The sequence below is a fragment of the Rhinopithecus roxellana genome, chromosome 16 (assembly GCF_007565055.1).
Source record: "Rhinopithecus roxellana isolate Shanxi Qingling chromosome 16, ASM756505v1, whole genome shotgun sequence".
Classification (NCBI taxonomy): Eukaryota; Metazoa; Chordata; class Mammalia; order Primates; family Cercopithecidae; genus Rhinopithecus; species Rhinopithecus roxellana.
In genome coordinates this window covers 21975587-21995288 of record NC_044564.1, presented here as the reverse complement: position 1 = coordinate 21995288, position 19702 = coordinate 21975587, and the positions used below count along the sequence as shown (strand labels likewise).

The 19702-nt window shown below is 51.9% G+C and overlaps 1 protein-coding gene across 5 annotated transcripts in view; it reads right to left on the bottom strand.

Annotated features, from left to right (window-relative positions):
* The window catches only part of PAX5 (paired box 5), a 199846-nt gene that overhangs the window by 7714 nt on the left and 172430 nt on the right, over positions 1-19702 (bottom strand). For all 5 annotated transcript variants that reach the window (XM_010369966.2, XM_030919315.1, XM_030919312.1 and 2 more), the window contains one exon: positions 7711-7797. In XM_010369966.2, the coding sequence (XP_010368268.1) occupies positions 7711-7797 (87 nt within the window). The remainder of the gene's footprint in view (positions 1-7710; positions 7798-19702) is intronic.

Below are 19702 nucleotides of genomic sequence, written 5' to 3'. Positions count from 1 at the left end.
ACAGAGACACTATGGCCTGCAAAGCCTAAGATATTTACTCTCTTGCTCTTTACAGAAATCATTTGCCAACCCCTGACCTAGAAGATAAAAACATGAAAAGCATTCCTTTTGTTTGGCCTGCAGGTACTCTATGATCTATCCCCAGCCAGCATCTCTGAACTCATTTCCCTCAGGGAAGGCCCCTCCTGCCCACACTCATATATCATGCTTAAGCTGGACGAAACTCCTTGCAGCTGTCTCGAATATACATAATGCGAACAGATGAGCACATCCTCTGTGCCTGGCCCTGCTAGGGCCTGTGCAGGTATTATCTCATTTAAACCTATGGGATAGGCACAGTTTAGCTCATGCTAGCATACTCTCCTGCCTCTGGGGCTTTCTCCACAATGTACTTCCTGCCTGGAACTCTTGGCCTGCACCCTCACCCCCTTTTGCCGCCTGTTAAACTTCTATGCCTCTTTCAAATCTCAGAGCCCTGTCTCCTCCTCTGGGAAGCCTCCTGCCATGAGCTCACAATCCCCTGTAGTCTGTCCCTATGCTATGATTACTTCTTTCTGCACTTCCCCCATCCCTGGATGGAGGGCCCCCAAAAGGCAGAAGCTGGGTTCTGCTCTTCTTGGGAGTCTGTCCCCAGTTCCAGCCTGGAGCTGTATGTGGCACCTGCTTGGCTGGATTGGATGTGTAAACAAACCAACTTCGCTGAGTGAGCAAACAATAGTGAAGACACCCCTTGCCCATTCATTCATTCACTCATTCATTCACCACTCATTTCCTGACCCTGCGGGGGGCAGGGCTGGGCAATAATGGGGCAAACGCCAGCCTGACACAGGTTAATATTCAGAGTGGGAAGGGGATCCAGGGTCAGAAAGAAGCTCTGGAGAGTGCAAGATGGTTCTAGCAAGTTGGCTTTCTGGAGGAGGTGGGGCTTGGAGGACATGGAGACTCTGGGGAGCATGTGTGAGACAGGGTGGGGTGCAGGCCCCTTTTGTGACCTCAGGAAAGCAGAGTGAGGGCACTCGGGCAGACGCTGGGCTCCTCCCATTGCCTCCAGCTGCTTTCTTTGACTGCACCCTTTGGCCAAGGCCTCTAGAAGCCCTGCTCTGCTAAAGTTCCCTCTCAGGGATGAGGGGGACTGGGAGGGCCCAGGGCGACCAGCAGATTCTCAGAACCACAGAAGTTGAGCCTCTAGGCCAATGTCCTCCTTTTACAGGTGGGAGAACTAAGGTTCAACAAACCTGGGTCACATGCCCGAAGCCACAGACTCTCAGCACAGGGCCTGGCTGGGGGTTTGGGTTGTTAGCTCCAGTTTGAGGCTCTTTCCACTACAATATAATTCAAGGCCTACACATCTATACAGAAACAGGTTTATGCAAGTGGGCAGCGGCTAGGGCCCCATCAGCCTGCCACAGACTGCACACCTGCTGGGATATGACTGGCAAGCTTCTTCACTCGCCACGTGAGGTGGCTCATATTTATTCTGCACTCTCACCCAATTCCAAACCAAATCCTGGCACTTCTCCCAGAGGCAGGCTGTGCATCCCACATCCAAACATCTGAAATCTGAAAGGTTCCAAAATCGGAAACTTTCTGAGCATTGACATGATGCTCAAGGGAAATGCTTGTTGGAGCATTTTGGATTTCAGATTTTTTTGATTTGGGAGCTCAGCTGGTACAATGCAAATATTTCAAAATCTGGAAAAATCTGACATGCTTCCGGTTCCAAGCATTTTGGATTAGGGAGAGTCAACCTGTACCATAACTGGGGGCTGAGTCCTGGAGTCTGCCAGTCACATTCCACCACTTCTTGGCTAGCAGACCTTGAACAAGTGACTTCACCCCCGGGCCTCAGTTTTTTCATCTGTAAGAGGGGGCGACAAGGGGATAACTGCAAGGGCACCATGAGGTAAGGTTGTGAAGGAGCCCTGAGGATGGTTACTTTTCTACGCAGCTTATATCCATTAACTCTTAGTTTCCCATCAGGTAGGAATGATTATTGTTCCCATTTTACCATTGAGGAGACTGAGGCACAGAGAGGTTAAGTGACTTGCCCAAGGTCATACAGCTAATATGTAATCAAGAGGGTGGGATTAGGGGTGACACTTTGGCATGCACCACTTCTCCTCCCCATTCAGCCCTAATGAGCCAATGTACTGCTCCCTGCCCATCCCCGCAGGGAGGCAGTATGGCAGTGGAGGAGCTAGTACCTTGCTGTGCTGTTCCAGATGGCAAAAACACCAGCCCCATGCCTAAGTATTCCCTGAGATGGGTTTTCTTCTGCCGCCTCTTCTGTCACCTCCCTGGCTGCAGTCCTGACTCAGAGACCCCTGTCAGCCTTCCTCTGTTCTCTCTTCTGTGGGATGGGGACAGCCACCCATGGAGTGTCTGCAGTGCCTGCCCTTCGTCCTGCCTGCAGGTGATTCCAGAGGAAGGCGGGCGTGAGTGCATGAGAGGGTATGCGTGCACGAGAGGGGCATGGCACAAAGGCAGGGCAATCACAGGGCTGCCCTACACACGGGCCCCAAAGGACAGGAAACGGAAGTAGAGTATTCTCCTTGGAGGATCCCTGGCTTGACCCTCCAAGTGCTCGACCCCGGCCACCTCTCACCCGGGAGTCTGACCCACTGCCTCCCAAAGCCAGGCTAGACCTCCAGCGGGCTTCCGCGTGAGCGCTTGCACTTACCGTGAAAAATGAAAACATCACCTCACAAAGCACTCTGTCTTCCTGGCGCCCATTAGACCTCCATCCAGAATAAACTTGTCCTTTCTTCTGTCATTTTTCCTCTCTAATTCACATTATCATCAATTTACTGCTTGACACAGTCATTCTCGGCTCTGCTTTCTCTCTAATCCCTTTACAGCCGCCACAGGCGCTCCTATTCTAATCCTAATTGACCTCGTCTGGCCTTTCTTCCTACCGAGACCAGGACCGCAGCCCCCTTGCCAGCCTGGGGCCCCAGTGGGATGCTGAGTCACAGCTGCCCTGGCTGAGGGACATTATCCCGAGAAGTCAAAGCACCCCAGTCCTTCTGCTTCATCCCCTGGCATCGCTGATCCTCACCTTGGCCGTTCCTGGGAAGGCGGCTTCAGCCAGGGTGACCGAGGTGTTGGCAGCACGTGCAAGGGTGTGTGCCAGTGGGAGTGGGGATGTGAGCGTGTCTGTGTGTGTATGTGCATGTGTGTGCGTGTGTGTGTGCATGTGTGTGTATGAGTGTGTGAGCGTGTGTGTGCTTGTTTGTGCATGTGCGTGTGTGCGTTTGTGTGAGTGTATGTGGGTGTGCACATGTGAGTGCGTGCATGTGTGAGTGTATGAGTGTGTGAGCCTGTCTGTGTGCGAGTGCAGTGGGAGCGTGTCTGTGTGTGCGTGTGTGTGCATGCATTAGTGTATGAGTGTGTGTGAGCGTGTGTCTGTGTGTGCATGGATGTGTGAGCATGTCTGTGTGCGTGAGTGTATGAGTGTGTGTCTGAGTGTGTATGTGTATGAGTGCGTCTGTGTGTGCATGTGTGCGCATATATGTGTGTGTGCATGAGCGTGTGCATGTGTCTGTGTATGAGTGTGTGAGCATGTCTGTGCACTGTGTGAGAGTGTATGAGTGTGTTTCTGAGTGTGTCTGTGTGTGTCTGTGTGCGTGTGTGCATGTGTGCATATATGTGTGTGCATGAGAGTGTGTGTGTCTGTGTGCACGTGGGTGCATGTGTGCATGTGTGTGCATGTATGTGTGTGTGCATGAGTGTGTGTATGTGTGTGTGCATGTGTGTGTGTATGAGTGTGTGAGCATGTCTGTGTTGTGTGTGAATGTGTGTGTGAGTGTATGAGTGTGTGAGCATGTCTATGTGTGCATGTGTGTGTGTGTGTAGTCTGCATGTCTGTGTGTGTGCGTGTGTGAGTGTATAAGTGTGTGTGAGCATGTGTCTGAGTGTATGAATGTGTGAGCGTGGGTCTGTGTGTGTGTGTGTGCATGTGTATGAGTGTGTCAGCATGTATCTGTGTGTGTGCATATGTGTGTGAGTGCGTGCGTGTGTGTCTGTGTGTGTGTGCGTGTGTTTAGAGTCTCACCTGTTCCACAGCCCACCAATGTAGCAGGAGCACCAAGGGACTTCTGGACAGGTTTCCATGCCCTGGTGCCCTCCCCAGATGTCACGAATAATCCCTGTAGGTCTCCCTGCCCTGGGGCATTCTCTCACGCCATGCCAAAGACACTATGGGGCAGGGCAGCCAGGAGAGGTGAACGGGCCTGGAGCTATTTGCAAAGCTGTGGGTTGGGGAGCCAGCAATCTCACCCATCTTCAGGAAGCTGGGATCACTGCTTCCTCTGCCCTGCACATCTCAAGAGAGCATGTGTGCAGCTCCTGTTGGAATGAGGCTGCAGGGATGACTATCCTCAATTTACATCCGAGGCAACTGAGGCCCAGACCTGCCTAGGCTCATCCAGGTTATATAGAGTTGGGCAGCGCAGGGACCATTTCTCATGTTTGTTGCTGCCCAATATCGTGTGTGCTCTTCCCGTGTTTGCAGAGATTCTGCAGTAGGAGGCCTGCTTCTTTGAGCCAGAAGTCAGAACCCATCCTCCCAGCTTCCCTTGCTGCTAGGGCACAGGAGTGTTACATGGGCTCTGCCAATTAGACTTTCTTGTATATGACCTTGATTGAGAAGGGAGTCACTTGAAGCAGTGGGCTGGGGGACTCCATCTGTTGGGAGTGGCTGGCAAAGGCATCCAGCTTTGGCTGGGGGCAGGACAGAGCTTCTGGTGCCTAGTCCCGAGCACCTTGGGTAAAGTTACAGCAGAGTGGAGCTGCAGGGTGGGTGCCGGCTGGCAGCAGGGCTGCTGATGCTAGTGCAACACTGGTTGTGTGGTTGGTGTTATCCTAGCTGTGTCCCATGCCTACCTCTTTTTCGTCCTCCTGGAGATTCTAGAAGTCCCAAATATCCCTTAACTAATTCTTTTTCTACTTAAGCCAGTCAGAGTGGATTCTGTTGTTTGCAACTGAAAGTCTGACAGATACAGACAGTAACCTGCTTTCAAAGCTGGACCAGACCCACTCTCATCACTCACACACAGGTCTGAGTATTCAGGACTCAGGACTCCCAAGGCCTGTTTCTACAGAGGGGTGAGGACTCTTTTCCTGGCTTTGGTGTTGTTCAAACTGCGAATTAGCCAGGGAGAGTAGAGTACAACATCACACACTGGTTCCAGAAATAGGCTCTGGTGTCAGGGTGACCTGAATTTAAATCCTCCTCTGCCACCCGAATGCTGTGTGACCTCAGGTGAATTAGTTCACCTTTCTGAGCCTCATTGTCCTCTTCCGTATAATAGAGATAATCATATGTGCTCTGTAGGGTTGCTGAGGGGATGAAATCAGATAGCCCACGTGGAAAGAGTTTTGGGTGCCTGGTACAATTAGCAAGTGCTTATGTAGATGAATGGAGTTTTGCTTCCTCTTCCTCCTCTCCACGCTGTCTCTGGGCCCCCTAAAGGTACCGAGCACTTCCCAGCACAGACACCCCTGCCTGAGGCTCCCACCCACAGCCTGTGAGCTCCCTGGGACAGAGTGTGCATCTTTTCCACAACAGGCACACAGCCCAAGCCTAACAATTGGAGCTGTGAACTAGATTTCACTCCAGCTTGAGTAGCAAAAGCCTCGGATGTGGTCTAGTCCCACCCTCCCCTCCCTATCCCCTCTGACCTACACAGTCAGGTCCAAACTCCCCAGCGTGGCCTTCACTCCACAGATTGCCCTACCTCCTACACCAAGCCTTTGCCACACGTGCCCGAGCTGTTTCTGCTAATTTATGTTTCCTGAATTCCCAGGCAAATAAATGACAGGCACTATCAACCTCTAGGACTCCTTGTATAAATGAGAAAAAGGTGTCCCTTTTGAGCAGGTACAGCCCCATGCCAGGGCTCAGGGTTTTGTGCCATGCATGGGCTGGGGTTCAGCTCCCACTTGTCCCCTTGGGTAATGCACAGTCATGAGTGGCAGCCCTGGGTCACCATGGCCTCCTTGGGGTCACCTCTCCATCAGAACGAACCCCTCCCACAGGCCAGTGTTCAGGTCTCCTATGTGCCATATCCCCTGGGGTCTCCCAGAGGACTGGGATCAGGGCTCTGCCTGAGGCAGATTTCCTGGGAAGGACTCCCACGTTTGGGCCTCAAGACTCATCTCCCTACCCCCACCCCTGCTTGAAGACACTGGTTCTGGGAGCTCACAGCCAGCTCATGCCTCCCGTTTCCTGAGACTGACGTCTGGGTCAACTCAAATAGTTCACTTAAGAAAAAAACATTAGGTAAGTGGATATCTTGGTTCGATACTTAGAAATGATTTTGACCAAAACCAAAAAAGGAGTCTGAGAAGAGATCAATCTGCAGATTCTGCCCCTCTTGGAGACCACAGATAATAAGAAGCTAGGAGTCTTCTGCAAGGCTTGAAATCTCCTTCCCCAGGGACCCGCAGCACTAATGGGGATTGTTTCTTATTGAATCCCCAAGTCATCCATGACACATCAAAATCCTTTAGACAGCCAAAGGCCCCAAGTGCATGGAATGGTAGTAGCAAGAGAGAAGTGCTTTCCATACTGTGTGTCTGTCCTAATCATCAAATCAGGTGTGGGAAGGAGTCAAGGCTGAGATTACATGGCCTTTTTCACAGACCTATGGCTTGGCAACTTGAGTTTGAAGACACCAGGTTATGGCTTTTCTGATGAAGCCCGTTTCTCAGTCCTAAAATAATTAAGGATCCAGGGAATTAAAAGGTTCTTCCTTAAGGATGCCTTGTTAAGTTGGACAGATAAACCTGGGTGGTCTCAGAGGGCCCTTCCATGTCTGACCTTTCACTGCTGTAAGTGGAAAATTCTTAGCTGACTGCTGGGGGAGGGTTCCATGTTGCTGCCTGCAGGCTGATTGGCCAGCTCTACCTCCCAGATGGTGAGTGATATCTTTGAGCCCATGCCTCTACTTCATGTCCCAGAACCTTTAGCTCCAACTGGCACTTATTAGCTGGTTTCATGTAAGCTCATTCCAACAAAACAGAAGGCTCCTCTTGGCCTTCTGAAGGCCAAGTTAGACTTGCATGGTCTTTGCAGTGGCCCAAATCTTGATGACGTTCACAGATAAGACTGCCACCAGTCACGGACAATCTGCCAATCCAAGGCTTGGGCAGAGGGTGGGCACCAGCTGAGCTCTAAATGGCATGCTTTGTCAGACCTCTAGCCACGGGCAACCAGGTTCCAACGGAGCCAGCTCAGGTGATGTCCATGCAGATATCACTAATCAATCACTGGGCATCAGGGCCTTTATCAAGATAGTCTCCAGGCAGCCACTACCAATCAATTCAAAGTTGGTATCTTTACTGACACTTATTTAGAGAGTTCTCGCCTGAATATTTCATGATTCTTAAGAAATACAAGTTACTCACAGGTAGGCACTACTTTTCCTACCTTCCTCTTTCTCCTTCAATGCCCCTTTTTCCCTCTGTTTCCCTTCTGTGCCATTTTTCCTAACCCACCAAAACATCTGGGGGAGGGAGGAGGGCATGGGCAGGGCTACAGCAGTGTTTACTACCCTAAGGCCCCCACTATACTCCATGTGTCTGGGCAAGCTACCCACCCACCTCAGTGACCAGACCTCAGGATGTCGAGGGACCCAGGCCAATGAGGAGGCCTGGATGGGGTAGCCGATGGCCCAGGGGCCCCGCAGGGCCTCTGCCAGTACTCACCAAGCAGCCCCGGGTTGGGGAACCTCCAGGAGTCGTTGTACGAGGAATACTGAGGGTGGCTATAGGGACTCCCGGAAAACTCACTCCCTGTGTATGGTAAGTGGAGAGAGAAACAGGAAGCAAACGTCAAATCCAGTTCAGAAAAGGCTCTGGGTCCCAGCCAGCCCGGTTACCAATGCCATTTGCCTCTTCTATGAACTTCAGGAACTTTTGTAACTAACAAAAGCAAGTCGGGTCCACATCCTTATGGAGTGGGCAGCTGTCACTGGCATTGTCTGTATTTCCCCTCCTTATCAGTGGGAGTGAACAGCAGACTCTCACATGTGTACCATGGAACTCCCATGTTGTTCCATGGCCCCATTTGCCAGACGTTCCTTGGGGCCATTGGCCCATTTTACATATGAGAAGGCTGATGCTCAGGTCGTCTCACAAAATGGTCTTGATACGCCTTGCTAACTTCAAGGCTGCAGACTGCTTGGTTCTCACTCCCGAGTGAAGCCAATCCAGGACCTCAGGATGGGCTCAGTTCTACCCCCCACCTGCTCCTGAGTGGCTCTGGACAGAGAACCCAAAGGTAACCTCAACCCTAGCCTGGCCCTCTGTGCTGTGAAGGCAGGGGTGGCTGTCCCTGGGGCCTCAGTCTTGTCAGGAAGATGAGACTTGGGTAGAGGGTGGGCACCAGCTGAGCCCTAAATGGCAGCTTTGTCAGACCTCCAGCCACGGGCAACCAGGTTCCAGAGGGCCTCCAGGCCCTCTGCCTGGAGGAGGCAGACAGAACTGTACTGAAATGACTGTGGTGAAATGAAACGACAAGCCAAAGGGCCAGGGGAGCACAGAAGAGGGAGTGGTTGGGGCCTTTTGGGCACTGGGGAGGGGCAGCTGTTGGCAGCTGTGGGCCTGCTTGGGCAGGAACTGTGAGGTGTGCCAGGGTGTGAAGAGCATTGTGGGGCAGGTGGCACTTGAGCATGGTTCACTCTGGCCAGGTGCTCCTGGAGCAGTGATGCCTGCCTCTGGCACTTCCCTGGGCTCTGGGTGCCGGTTCCAGGAGAGCCTCTTTACTACTGGCTAGGTCACTAGGAGGAGAGTTCACAATTGTGTCCCTTACCACCTTGCTGCCTTGGTCTTATAGCCGGTAGGGCCTGTCTGTCCTTCCCCCATGGCTAGGGGCTCCCAGAGAGTAGACTTCAGCCTGAACTCATTGCCAGGTGCCCAGTACCCAGCAGAGTGTATTCAGTAGAGGCCCTGGAACAGGGCATGGAAAGCTGGCTACTGTGGGTACAGAGCATGGGAGCCCTTCCCTGCTGGATGTGACAGGACTTACATAGCCCCATAAGCCCACCTTCAGCCCAAGCCTGCCTCCACCATCCCCTACAAGGATGCTTGCAAAGGGCCGAAGGGTGAGAGATTCCGGAAGGGGCCAGCCAGAACCCGGGACCAAGAGCCAAGAGCCTGCTCTCTCCCCTACAACCCAAGCCTAGAGATGGGCCCTGGGGCTCTGCCAGGTGGGGCAGGAATAATGAAGCAGGACTGAGGGTCCAGCCGCTCCCGCTCCCTAGGTCTAGCTGGCTTCCCCTGCACCTCACAACCACAGGCAGAGCGTGTCCACACACACACACACACACACACACACGCTCGTGCTCCTCCTTGGGCCTCTCTGGGGGCCACTCCCAGCCTGACAGGTTGAGGCTTCCAATTCTCTGTTTTTTATGCCTCAGTGGTCAGGGTGTCAGGTTCCGGCATGCAGAGGGAAAGCCTGGTGACAGTGGGCCGCAGCCGCCTGGTCCCGGCATATCCATCAGCGCCACGCAGCCTCCTCCTCCTCAGGGGCCGGTGGGGGAGTAGAGAGACAGCGTAGCCTGGAGGACAGGGACAGCACCCTCCCCTTGGGGCTCTGGGCACCCGTGGAGCTGCCCTATCAGAGGCACTTCTTGACAGTGCCGAGCCCAGGGCTTTGGGCTACTGTGGCAAAGGCCACCTCTGCATCTTTGTTTAGCATCGCCTCTGCTGCCTGGCCCAGCTCCAAGGCCACTTCTTCCAGGAAGCCTCCCAGATCTCCAGCCCCACAAAGTGCAAGTCTCAGGTCCATCTGGCTGGAGTTAGTTCACTGTGGACATGTTATCCATCCCTAGATTGGCTTTGGCTCCTGCAAAGGGCCATAAACAGCTCCCAATTCCTTCACAGAAGGTACCTAAGTCAGTGTCACCCATGATCCTTGACCGTGTCTCCACCTTCCTGGCCTTACAGTGGTGAGTGTAGAGGTCCTTGGATACCTCTTCCTCTGGGAAGCCCCTCTCCCACCCCTCCTCAGCTGGCCCCAGTCTCCCGTGTGGTTCTGCAGCACTGGCTTTGCCCTGATCTACAGGGGAGTCCGTTGTGTGTGGGCGTGCTTGGCCCTGCAGGTCCGTTGGATTCCTCTCTGCACCTGTGTGCCACCCTCACCCCAGCTTGATGCCCAGTCCACAGCAGACAATGGGTGTCTGAACAATCCCTGGTTGCTCACCAGCTCTCTGCAGCACGGGGAAGCCTTCCCTGATCACTGTTTTTAAAAGGGAAGCTCCTTCCACCCATCTCTCTTTCCTGCTTTTTTTTCCTCCATAGAGCTGATCACAATCCAGCCTGTCTTGTTTATCCTTCATCTTATTCTAATCTGCCTCTTCCACTAGGATGCAAGCTCCATGGGGGCAGGGAGTTTTCTCTGTTCACGTCTTGATCCCAACCTCTAGCATAGTGCCTGGCCTCTAGTAGGCAGGAATAATTATTTATTGAATGAATGAATGAATGAATGAATGAATGAACGAATGAATGAAGACTCCTAGGTCAATCAAGCACATGCTTCCAGAGCAGACTCTCTAACTCAGGTGATGGCTCTCACTACCTCCGTTATTAGTACCCATAGCCAGGGGTGTGTTGGATACCTGCTATGTGCCAGGATCCAAATAAATTTCTCCTATTCCATTGCCCACCACATCATACTGCCCCTTGGTGGGAGAAATGAGCCCACCAGGGACTGGCTTGCCTGGTGTGCTAAGAGTGGTAGTGTGGTGGGCATCCCCAACATGGGGCCCCTGCCCTGTGAGAGCAATACACTCTGGGTAAGGGGTGTTTGACCATGTACAGGTCATGAGACTGACCTAGAGGCTGGTTCAGCCACCTGCTAGGGACTCTGGGATGGTGTCTGATTATCTGAAGTGCCACACAGGAAGCTGTCTGAGTGTAGGGAGCCCTCACCCCATGAGATACGGAGAAGCCAGGTCCTCAGTCACCAGTCCAGAGAAGGCCTGGGAACACTTTCTGGGAGTAGAAGGGACCATGTGAACCAGGCCTTGAAGGGTGGGTAGGACTTTGATGGCAGAGAGAAGCAGGCATTCCAGGCACAAGCAAAGGTCTGGCAGTGGGGCTGGGCGGAACGTGGCCCCTGAATGGCCAGGTCTCCCGTGAGACCCTAGCAGAGGCAGCTGCAGGGCAGAGCAGGTGTGGGGCAGGAGTGTAACGCTTTTCTCCCATTAGGGCTGGGATCAGCCAAGGCTTCAGACTGGTGAGTGCCGGAATCTGGAGGACAGACTGGAGGAGGACACGCTGCAGTCAGGGGGCCCCTCCAGGTGGCTGCGGCCACGGTCTAAGCAAGCGGGACTGGACCTGGAAGATGACACAGCAGTGGCATCCTTAGGCACAAAATGATGTTCCTCATGTGCAGGAAGAACGTTCTCGGGGAAGGAAATGAGAGTCTCCAGAGGTGCAGCCAGCAGGCCCAAGACAAAGATCCCACAATGAACCCCTTTCAGATGACTGTGCCCAGCAGAAGGGACACCACGGGCCCTTCACCTCCTCCTAACTGACCCACGCTTTTGGTGTCTCTCAAAAATACTAAAGTGGCTGAAGAATGTCCCGAGAAGCCTGGGCCTGAGATGATGGTGGGAAAGTGAGTCTCCACCTGGAAATGGGGCAGACATCTTAAGGAGAACAGAGGATTTTCCCACTAGGTGGCAAATGAGGGTTTGAATCAATTTTGTCCTGATTTCAAGGTGCCAGGTGATGCCGGCCAGCTGTTGGGATTATTGGAATCAGAGAAAGGCGTCGTGGGGCCAGAGGAGGCAACTGCATGAGCAAAGGCAGGGAGGAGGGGCGGGCAGATGGCCCACGATGGGATTCCAGGGCACCCGGGCTGATCCCCTTCTCCAGATGCTGCTGACAGAACTGAGAACAGAGGGCTGGTCCCCTTCTAGGCCATGCTCCAGGCCATACCCAAGGTGTGCTCTGCTCTTGCCCAGAGCTGCCCATGCTGGAGGAGAAGACAGAAAATGGCCCTTGAAGTCACACAGACCCAAGATCCAGTCTGGGCTCTTCCTCTGCCAAGCTGTGTGGCTTTGGGCACATGCATTCACCTGTTGAGTTTGTTTCTTCATCTATAAAATGGAGGGAAGGAAGATCCCTACTTCTTAGGGCTTATGGAGAAGATCAACTGACTTCAGGTTTGCAGATGCTCTTTGCAAACCCCTGTGTGGTGGGAACTAGGTACCTTCTCTCATTGATCGGAGAGAAAACAAACTTAGAAATTCTGCCCCCACCCAAGCCCTCTGATCCCAGCTCCTCCCCCTGCCCCTTCACCCTTTGATCCTGGGCAGGTGAGAAGAGGAAACCCAGTGACAGAAAGAAATACAGAGCTGTGGAAGTGTCAGAACAGGAAAGGATTGGCGAGATCGACACTCAACACACCCTTGTGTTGCAGATTGGGAAACTGAGTCTCAGAAAGGAGAAGGGACTTGGCAGAGGCCCAGCACATGCAGTCCCTCAGAGGATGGGAAGACAGGAGGGGAGGGCTGCGTGGGAACTGTCTGATGGTGGCCTTCGGAGAAAAAAAATGAAGGCGAGACTAGAAACAGAACGCTGGCAGTCAAGGAGCAGTTCCAAGGCCATAGCGCCTCATCCTCACAGTAATCCCGATGAGGAGGACACGGAGCAGAGGAGCCCGGGCTGGGGCAGAAGGAATGTGGCTTCCCACTGGGCATCTCAAGGCTGACAGTCATTCCCTGTATTCCCCTAACCCCGAGCAATGCACTTCTTCCTCCTTTCATGCAACAAATTCATCTTATGTTGAACCTCACCAACCTGTGCCATCACTTGTAGTCACAGATGATCAGGCCTGGGATGAACTTTAGAGATACATTCCCTCAACCTTTCTATCCCCAGGGTCTTTTAGCCAGTCAGGAACAGAGCAGGGCCTGGGACCCTGGCTTGTATTCCCAGACCTCAGGGATCTCACCATCCCAAGGAACACCTTGTTGAGCTGGGCCAGCAGGAGAAAGGGAAATCTTCTCATCACACCCTTCTTCACCGCTGATGTATTTGAAATTTTCCAAACATACAGCAAAGTTGAAAGAATGTTATAGTGAACGCCTATGTAGCCACCACCTAATTCTACCACCAATATTTTCTTATGCTTGCTTGTCATATAGATCTCCAACCCTCTAGCCTTTCCTTCATCTTAATGTGTATTTCATTTCCCAGTAAATGCAAACATCAGTACACTGTCCCCTAAGTACTTCAGCATGCATATAATTAACTGAAGTTCATTATTTGTTTACAAGTTTTTTCTTTGGATATAAAATTTACACATAATGAAACACACAAATCTTAAACGTGCTATTGCTGTGTTTTGACAAATGCATAGACCTGTGTGACCCAAACCCTTACCAAGATATATTAATAGAACGTTGTCATCAGCACAGAGAGAAAATTCTGTCATGCTGAAGAAGGGGGCCTATTGACCAACCGAGAACCCAGCTCTCTGGGGATGTAACTGAGTCATCCCCCCATGAACACAGAGCTCTGAGGTCAGCACTGACAGCCCCAAACCCCGATGAGCGAAAGGGCCCCCGACCTGCAAATTCAAAGTTCCTCCAAAGCCATTACACAGAACAAAGCTAGAACGTCTTTCCTCAAAGATGCAGAGAGAAAGCAGAGCCTTAAGAAATTTCAGATAAATGGTGGGTTTCCCCAGAACAGTATTGTCTTCCAAATATAGAAGATGTGACTGTAAAAACCAATGCACTAACTAGAGAACACTGATTAAAATAAAAAGCTTAAAAAGGGGTTATGATAAGATGCACTTAACGCAGCTGTCCTACAGATCCCAGAGGCAGAAGCACCACCAGATTCAGAGGTGTTTCCAGCGTCCCCTTCGCTCAAAGCTCAGAGATGGCAAGGAAGTCAAAGTTTCCTAAAATTCTCAGAAGTGACAGGTAAACGGGCTCAGTATAGCTCTTAATTAACCCAAAACGACACCTGCCAGATGACGGGGATTTGCAGAGCGCACTGGGGGCCGACCCCGTCTGCAGATGGTGGGCTCCCACCTCTGCTCCAGACCTTGGCCGGCTGCAATTAGCATACGGAAAGTCTTTCAAAGTGACTTCGCAGCCAAGTTCTGTTTCTGAAGGATTCAAACTGGGCTTTGAGAGAAAATCTTTGCAGAGGAGAAGGAAGAAGAAACAATTGAAAAGGACCATGAGGTTTCTTCAGCTCCTCTCCACGGCTTTGCAGAACTGCATGAAGTGCACGGTGGCTCAGGGATCAGCGGGTACCCGGGATGTTGCGAGACCAAACTGTTGACGACCAGAGTGAGCGTAGGCATCACAAGCAGCCTCAGCCAGGCTTTCATGATACACATGGATGGGTACTCCCGATATACACGTACACATGCTTATAATGTATATGTGTATGTATACATAATAATATATGTAATATGTATAATATACAGATGTATGTATGTTGGATGTGTACACACACACTGGATTCTGCAGCTGTGTCAAAGCCTCTCAGAGTGACCTTGAACAAGTCATTTTTCACCAAGTCTCAGTTTTCTCATCTGTAAAAGTGGTGTGTTTGGAAGAAATTGAAATAAGTGACCTCCAAGGGCTTTCAGCTCTCAGAAGCTGTCTTCACTGCACCCACGCCGAGCCTCATCCCCTCGCAGGCCAAGGCTTCTCACCGTCCCTCTCTCCACAGCAAGACCTTCCTGGGCTCCCAACAGGGAGATGAAAACCCGAGCTCAGTAAAGGTCAGCCCTGTCAGCCCCGACAACCGCGCATCGATCCATCGCTGGGAAAAACCTCTCTCCCACCAGCTCAGGTCAGCCTCGAAGGCCTTCAGAAAAACAGAGGGAAGAGAAAAACCAAGAGAGAGGGTGCGCATGAGGGGCAGAATGCGCAATGTGTCTCACTTCTGGTTCTCTCGAGAGCCGCGGACCCCACAGCTGGACAGCCGGCTGGGTGAGCCCCAGGGAGCCTGGCGTGGAGGCCAGGGCTCTGCTACCTGCCAGCTGTGCAGTGGCCAAGTGGCCTTTCTGGGCCTCAGTGTGGTCCTCTGTAAAGAAGAGGCTGTGGTGTCCCCTTCCTGTTGTCTACAACTACAAAAACCCAAATCCAAGGATCCTTTAGGGAATTCAGTGGACACAAACTCCACTGCTGTGTTGTGGTGCCTCTGCCACAGGGCACATGTCCAACTCCACCAGCTGGCCATGTGTCACAGGCAAGAGCTGGGGGCCTCAGGACACATGGGGCCAGGAGGAAACAATTGATGGGCTCCTGGTGTTTGAAGGGGGCAAGTGTCAGTAGCCACAGGACTTCCATCTACCTAGATCTGTTGTCTTTGCCTCCAAGGCTGACCTTTCTTTCTGCAACCTGCCTGGCCCCTGCAGGCATTTCCATTTGAGATTCCTGGCTATGCCATGGCACATTTTGAACAACTCTGGTCCAAGTTTAATCCACTCTGCTGCTGTGGTCTTATTCCAAAATTCTGTCCTGTCCTGCCCTCATCTAAGCAAACAGTGGGCACATACAAATGACCCCCTGAAGCCTCACTAGGGTGCAAGACAACACCTGATTTGTGTGCACGCATGAGGGGGAGGGGGTACTGCAGTGCCCTGTCCTGGGAGTGCCCACGGGTAGCACTTTGTGAAGATCAACACCCAAGACGCCTCCTGGTGGCAGTCAAGGCCCTCCCACTGCCTGCATCCCCCACGCCACCCCCACCTGCCACAAGCCATATTCCAGGCCAACTGCACCACCAGTTGTTCTGCACACCTACTCCACGGGGCCATCTCCATCTCTCACGCTATTTCCTTCACCTGAAACACCACCTTGCTTCCCTTCCCCATGTCCAATTCTCCTATTTGTCAAGACCCAGTCCAAATACCACCACCTCCAGGAAGCCTTTCTGGATTAATCATCCCAGCTGAGAGCATTCCCCTACTGGTCCCTGAGTCCCCAGCCCTGGGTCTATCACTGCCATGTCCCAGGGCACACAGATTCAGGGCTGTTTGTGAACCTATCTTGCTTCCCCTGCTGTTGGGTCTGGATCCTCCTCAATGGCAGGAACCAAGGCTGACCATCTGTGACTGACAGGTCCCTGCGGCCCCACCCCCAGCACAGGGCCTTGCCCACAACACCAATGCAGACTGAGTGAGCACTAAGTGTGCCCAGCAGATGTTCCTTGAGCCAGGCCCTTTCAGAGAACAGAAAAGGTCATGGAATCTTTGAAAGATTCTCTAGAATCTCTGGAAAGAATTAGTGAAACACCAGTCCTGATCTTTGCTAGAAACATGGAGACAGAGAGACAGAGAAAGGGAATAAGACACATAGAAAAGAGAAGTGGGCCGTGTTTGCTGCAGGAACCACTGTGCAGGTCCCATGTGCGAAAAGGGACACCGGTGCTCTCCTGAGTGGCTTAGCACTCACCCGCAGGCCTCAGTAGACCTCCCCTGCCACATAATGACAGCACTCAGTTCGGCTCACTTCAAAAGAGCACAAAAGTACAAGCTAAAATAAAAAGACACAACTTTTCTAAAGGGAGAAGCAAAAAAAAGAGCAGGACCAGACTGAAGCTGGGTTGCAAAGATAGGAAGGCTCTAGGTTTTTTCCTTGGCATCTTTTCTCTGCATCCATCTGGCCACTGGCAGATGCTTGATCTGGAAACCTGAAGAGTTTCTTAGAATGTCCAGAATGTTGCCAGAAGTCCCCGTCCCAGGGCCTAAGCACCCGGCCCCAGGTTCTGCAGAGTTGAGTGGGAATAACATTGAATTGCATTCCCAGGAAAATCCAACTCACGTATTCGTGATAAGTGTCAAATAAACTCACTAGGTTCTTGTGTGTCCAGCCTCAACTGGGTTTGTACAGGCAGTCATACACACTTTCCATGGTTCTACTTGGAGCAACTTCAGAGTTGGAATGAATGATTTAAAAGGTAGGGCATAGTAGAAAGTAACATTTCTCCCCAAGTTTTTAAAGTTCTTCACTGTCCTCCTATGCTAAATTTGGGGAAAACTTACCTTATACTTTGATTTGGGGACTATGTTTTACTTTTAGACCCATATGCTGGTGATGCTCTGTATTTTGGTAAATCCATTTAATTCAGCATCCACTGTGGTCCTACTCCATTCAGAGCTCAGAGCTAGGCCCCCAGTAGGGAATACTCAGTAAAATGCACCTAGGCTTCAGTCCTCAGGGAACTCTCTGCATTAAAGGGGATTCTTAGACCCAAAACTAGACATTTGGGTGCCAGCAAAAGGCAAGGTGGATTCAGAAGCAGAGTAGAAATGGAAATTCATTCTAGATAGGGTATCCAGGAAGGCTTCCTGTAAGAAGTGGCTGCAATGAGGGCTTCAGAGGACATTCAAATGTTGTCATTTAGTGGCATTCAGTACTAAAATCTGTCCCATCACCTGCCAGCTCAGGCTGCATTGCTGAGTCAAAGTGTACTGCCTCTGTCCCCAGGGAAGGGAACTCACTTTCTTCCAAGCAAGAGGCCAGTAAGCAGGACACACGCGGTGCTGACATGGAATGGGCCACAAAGACACGACTGTCCTTGCTTTCAACTCCCCAACAAGGCAGCTGAGAATGTAGGACACTGGCCGATAAACCCAAGACTCCTGACAACTCTGAACCACGTCACAGTTTTTGTAAATAATTGTAGAAAAGGGGGCGCTGATTTTCTGCACAAGCATTGAGGGCAGCAGTGGCTGCCACTCTGTGCTGGTGCTGGGAGGTGGTGGAAAGCCCCTGGGTGTGCAGCCAGTCAGTCCCGGCCAAAGCCCAGCAGCCACTTAGCTGGGCAGCTTCCAAGTAGTCTCCTGAATCTCTGAGCCTGAGTTCCTAATTTGCAGTATGGTAATTACAACACTCACAGGACTAAATATTGATGCATTCCAAAGTCCTTTGTGAATTAACAAGTATTATACAAATGTGAGGGGCTGTTTGATACTCAGCTCAATCCTTGGCGCATAGCACATGCTTTGTGTGTCTGTTGCAAAAACGGATACATTGGTACTTTCTTTTTTTTTTTAGCAAAAATTATATTTTAGTATGTTTTTCTGATATTTCAACAAATGCCTAAAATTCTTGATTGTAAGGAAAGCCTCAAACTAAGAGTCTGAGTCCCTGATCTTCTGTCTCTACCTGTCCCTTCCGGGTTCACTTAGCCTCAGTTTCCCCAAATGGACAACGGCAGGGTGGGAAACAGACAAGATTGGTTTCCAGTCTTTCTGCCTCTAAGGAATAGTTTTCCTCCCCCCAGTTTCTGCCCAAATGACTCTTTGCCTGCTTAAATTATGAATCCAACCCCATACCTTTTAAAAATGTTCTGTGAGGCGTTTTGTGTGTGTGGGCAAATAGATAATTTCCACAAGGCTGACTGGAAAGCTAAAATCAGTCCCCAGCCTCTATTACAGACTCCCAGCCTCCAAAAATGGCCCAGCACCCTCCAGCTTGGAGACCCTCAAATCTCCTGGCATATTCCCAAGGCCTTCAGGAACTCCTTTGCTCAGCCCAAAGCTGACTTACTTTCCTGTGACCCAGACCTTGGCCTGTCCCTCAGAGCAGCCAGGGGTCTTCACCTCCCCTGGCTTGGCTGGGCTCAGCGCTGAGGCCTGAATGTCCCGCCGCTGACTAATGAGACGGAGGGTGAAGGTGTCATACCTTGCTGGGAAGTCGCAGTGCTAGTCCCGACCTGCGCTGCCTGCCATCAAATTTTAATGCTTCTGCTGACATATTTATGGAATACTTCACCAAGTGTTTGTAAGGAGACCAGACAAGATTTACCTCCACAATTACCACCACAACACTCGGGCTTCGCTGTGTGCTGAGAACTCAGCAGCACACAGGCCCCGATTTCCCCCGCACCCCGAGGAACTTGCTCAATTCTGCACATTTTTCCTGCCCCCAGCAAGCCAGACCTGGGGCTAGAGGAGGTGGAGATGAATCAGACACGGTCCCTGCCCACGGAGAGCCCACAGTCTGCGGGAGGGGCAGGCGCGCACATAAATTACTTGCAACCCTGGGAGGCTGGGGCCAGTGCGCTGGTACAAGTACGAGAGGCAGGCCGGGCGGAAGTAGGGAAGGGAGAGTTATTTCTTCTAACAGAGTCAGGGTCAAGGAAGAAGCCAAAGACCCGGGCTGGGCCTCCCAGCTGCTTCGGCTCTCCTGGTCACTCCTCTGGCTGGAAAAGCTCCCAGGGCCTCTCCCTTCCTCCCCCTGCCAGCCTCAGGGTCTCAGTGGCCCCTCTCCTTCCGTGTCTGCACCCTACATTCATTCCTTTGGGGTTCTCTCTCTCGAGGCTGACTGAGAGTGGGATGTGCCCCCACCCCTTCCCCGGCTCCTCACCCTTCCTCACTGTGTCCACAAATTCCTTTAAGTTTTACTGCTCTCCCACAGCAAAGCTGCCCTGAGGGGAGGTGGAGGCGGGCAGGTATAATGCAGTGACCCGGGCCAGTGGCTGTCAAACCTTGCTACACATTAAGAATCATCTGGGGGCCGGGCACGGTGGCTCACACCCGTAATCCCAGCACTTTGGGAGGCCGAGGCAGGCGGATCACGAGGTCAGGAGATCAAGACCATCCTGGTTAACACGGTGAAACCCCGCTTCTACTAAAAATACAAAAAAAAAAAAAAAGAAAAAGAAAAAATAGCCAGGCGTGGTGGCGGGCACCTGTAGGCCTAGCTAC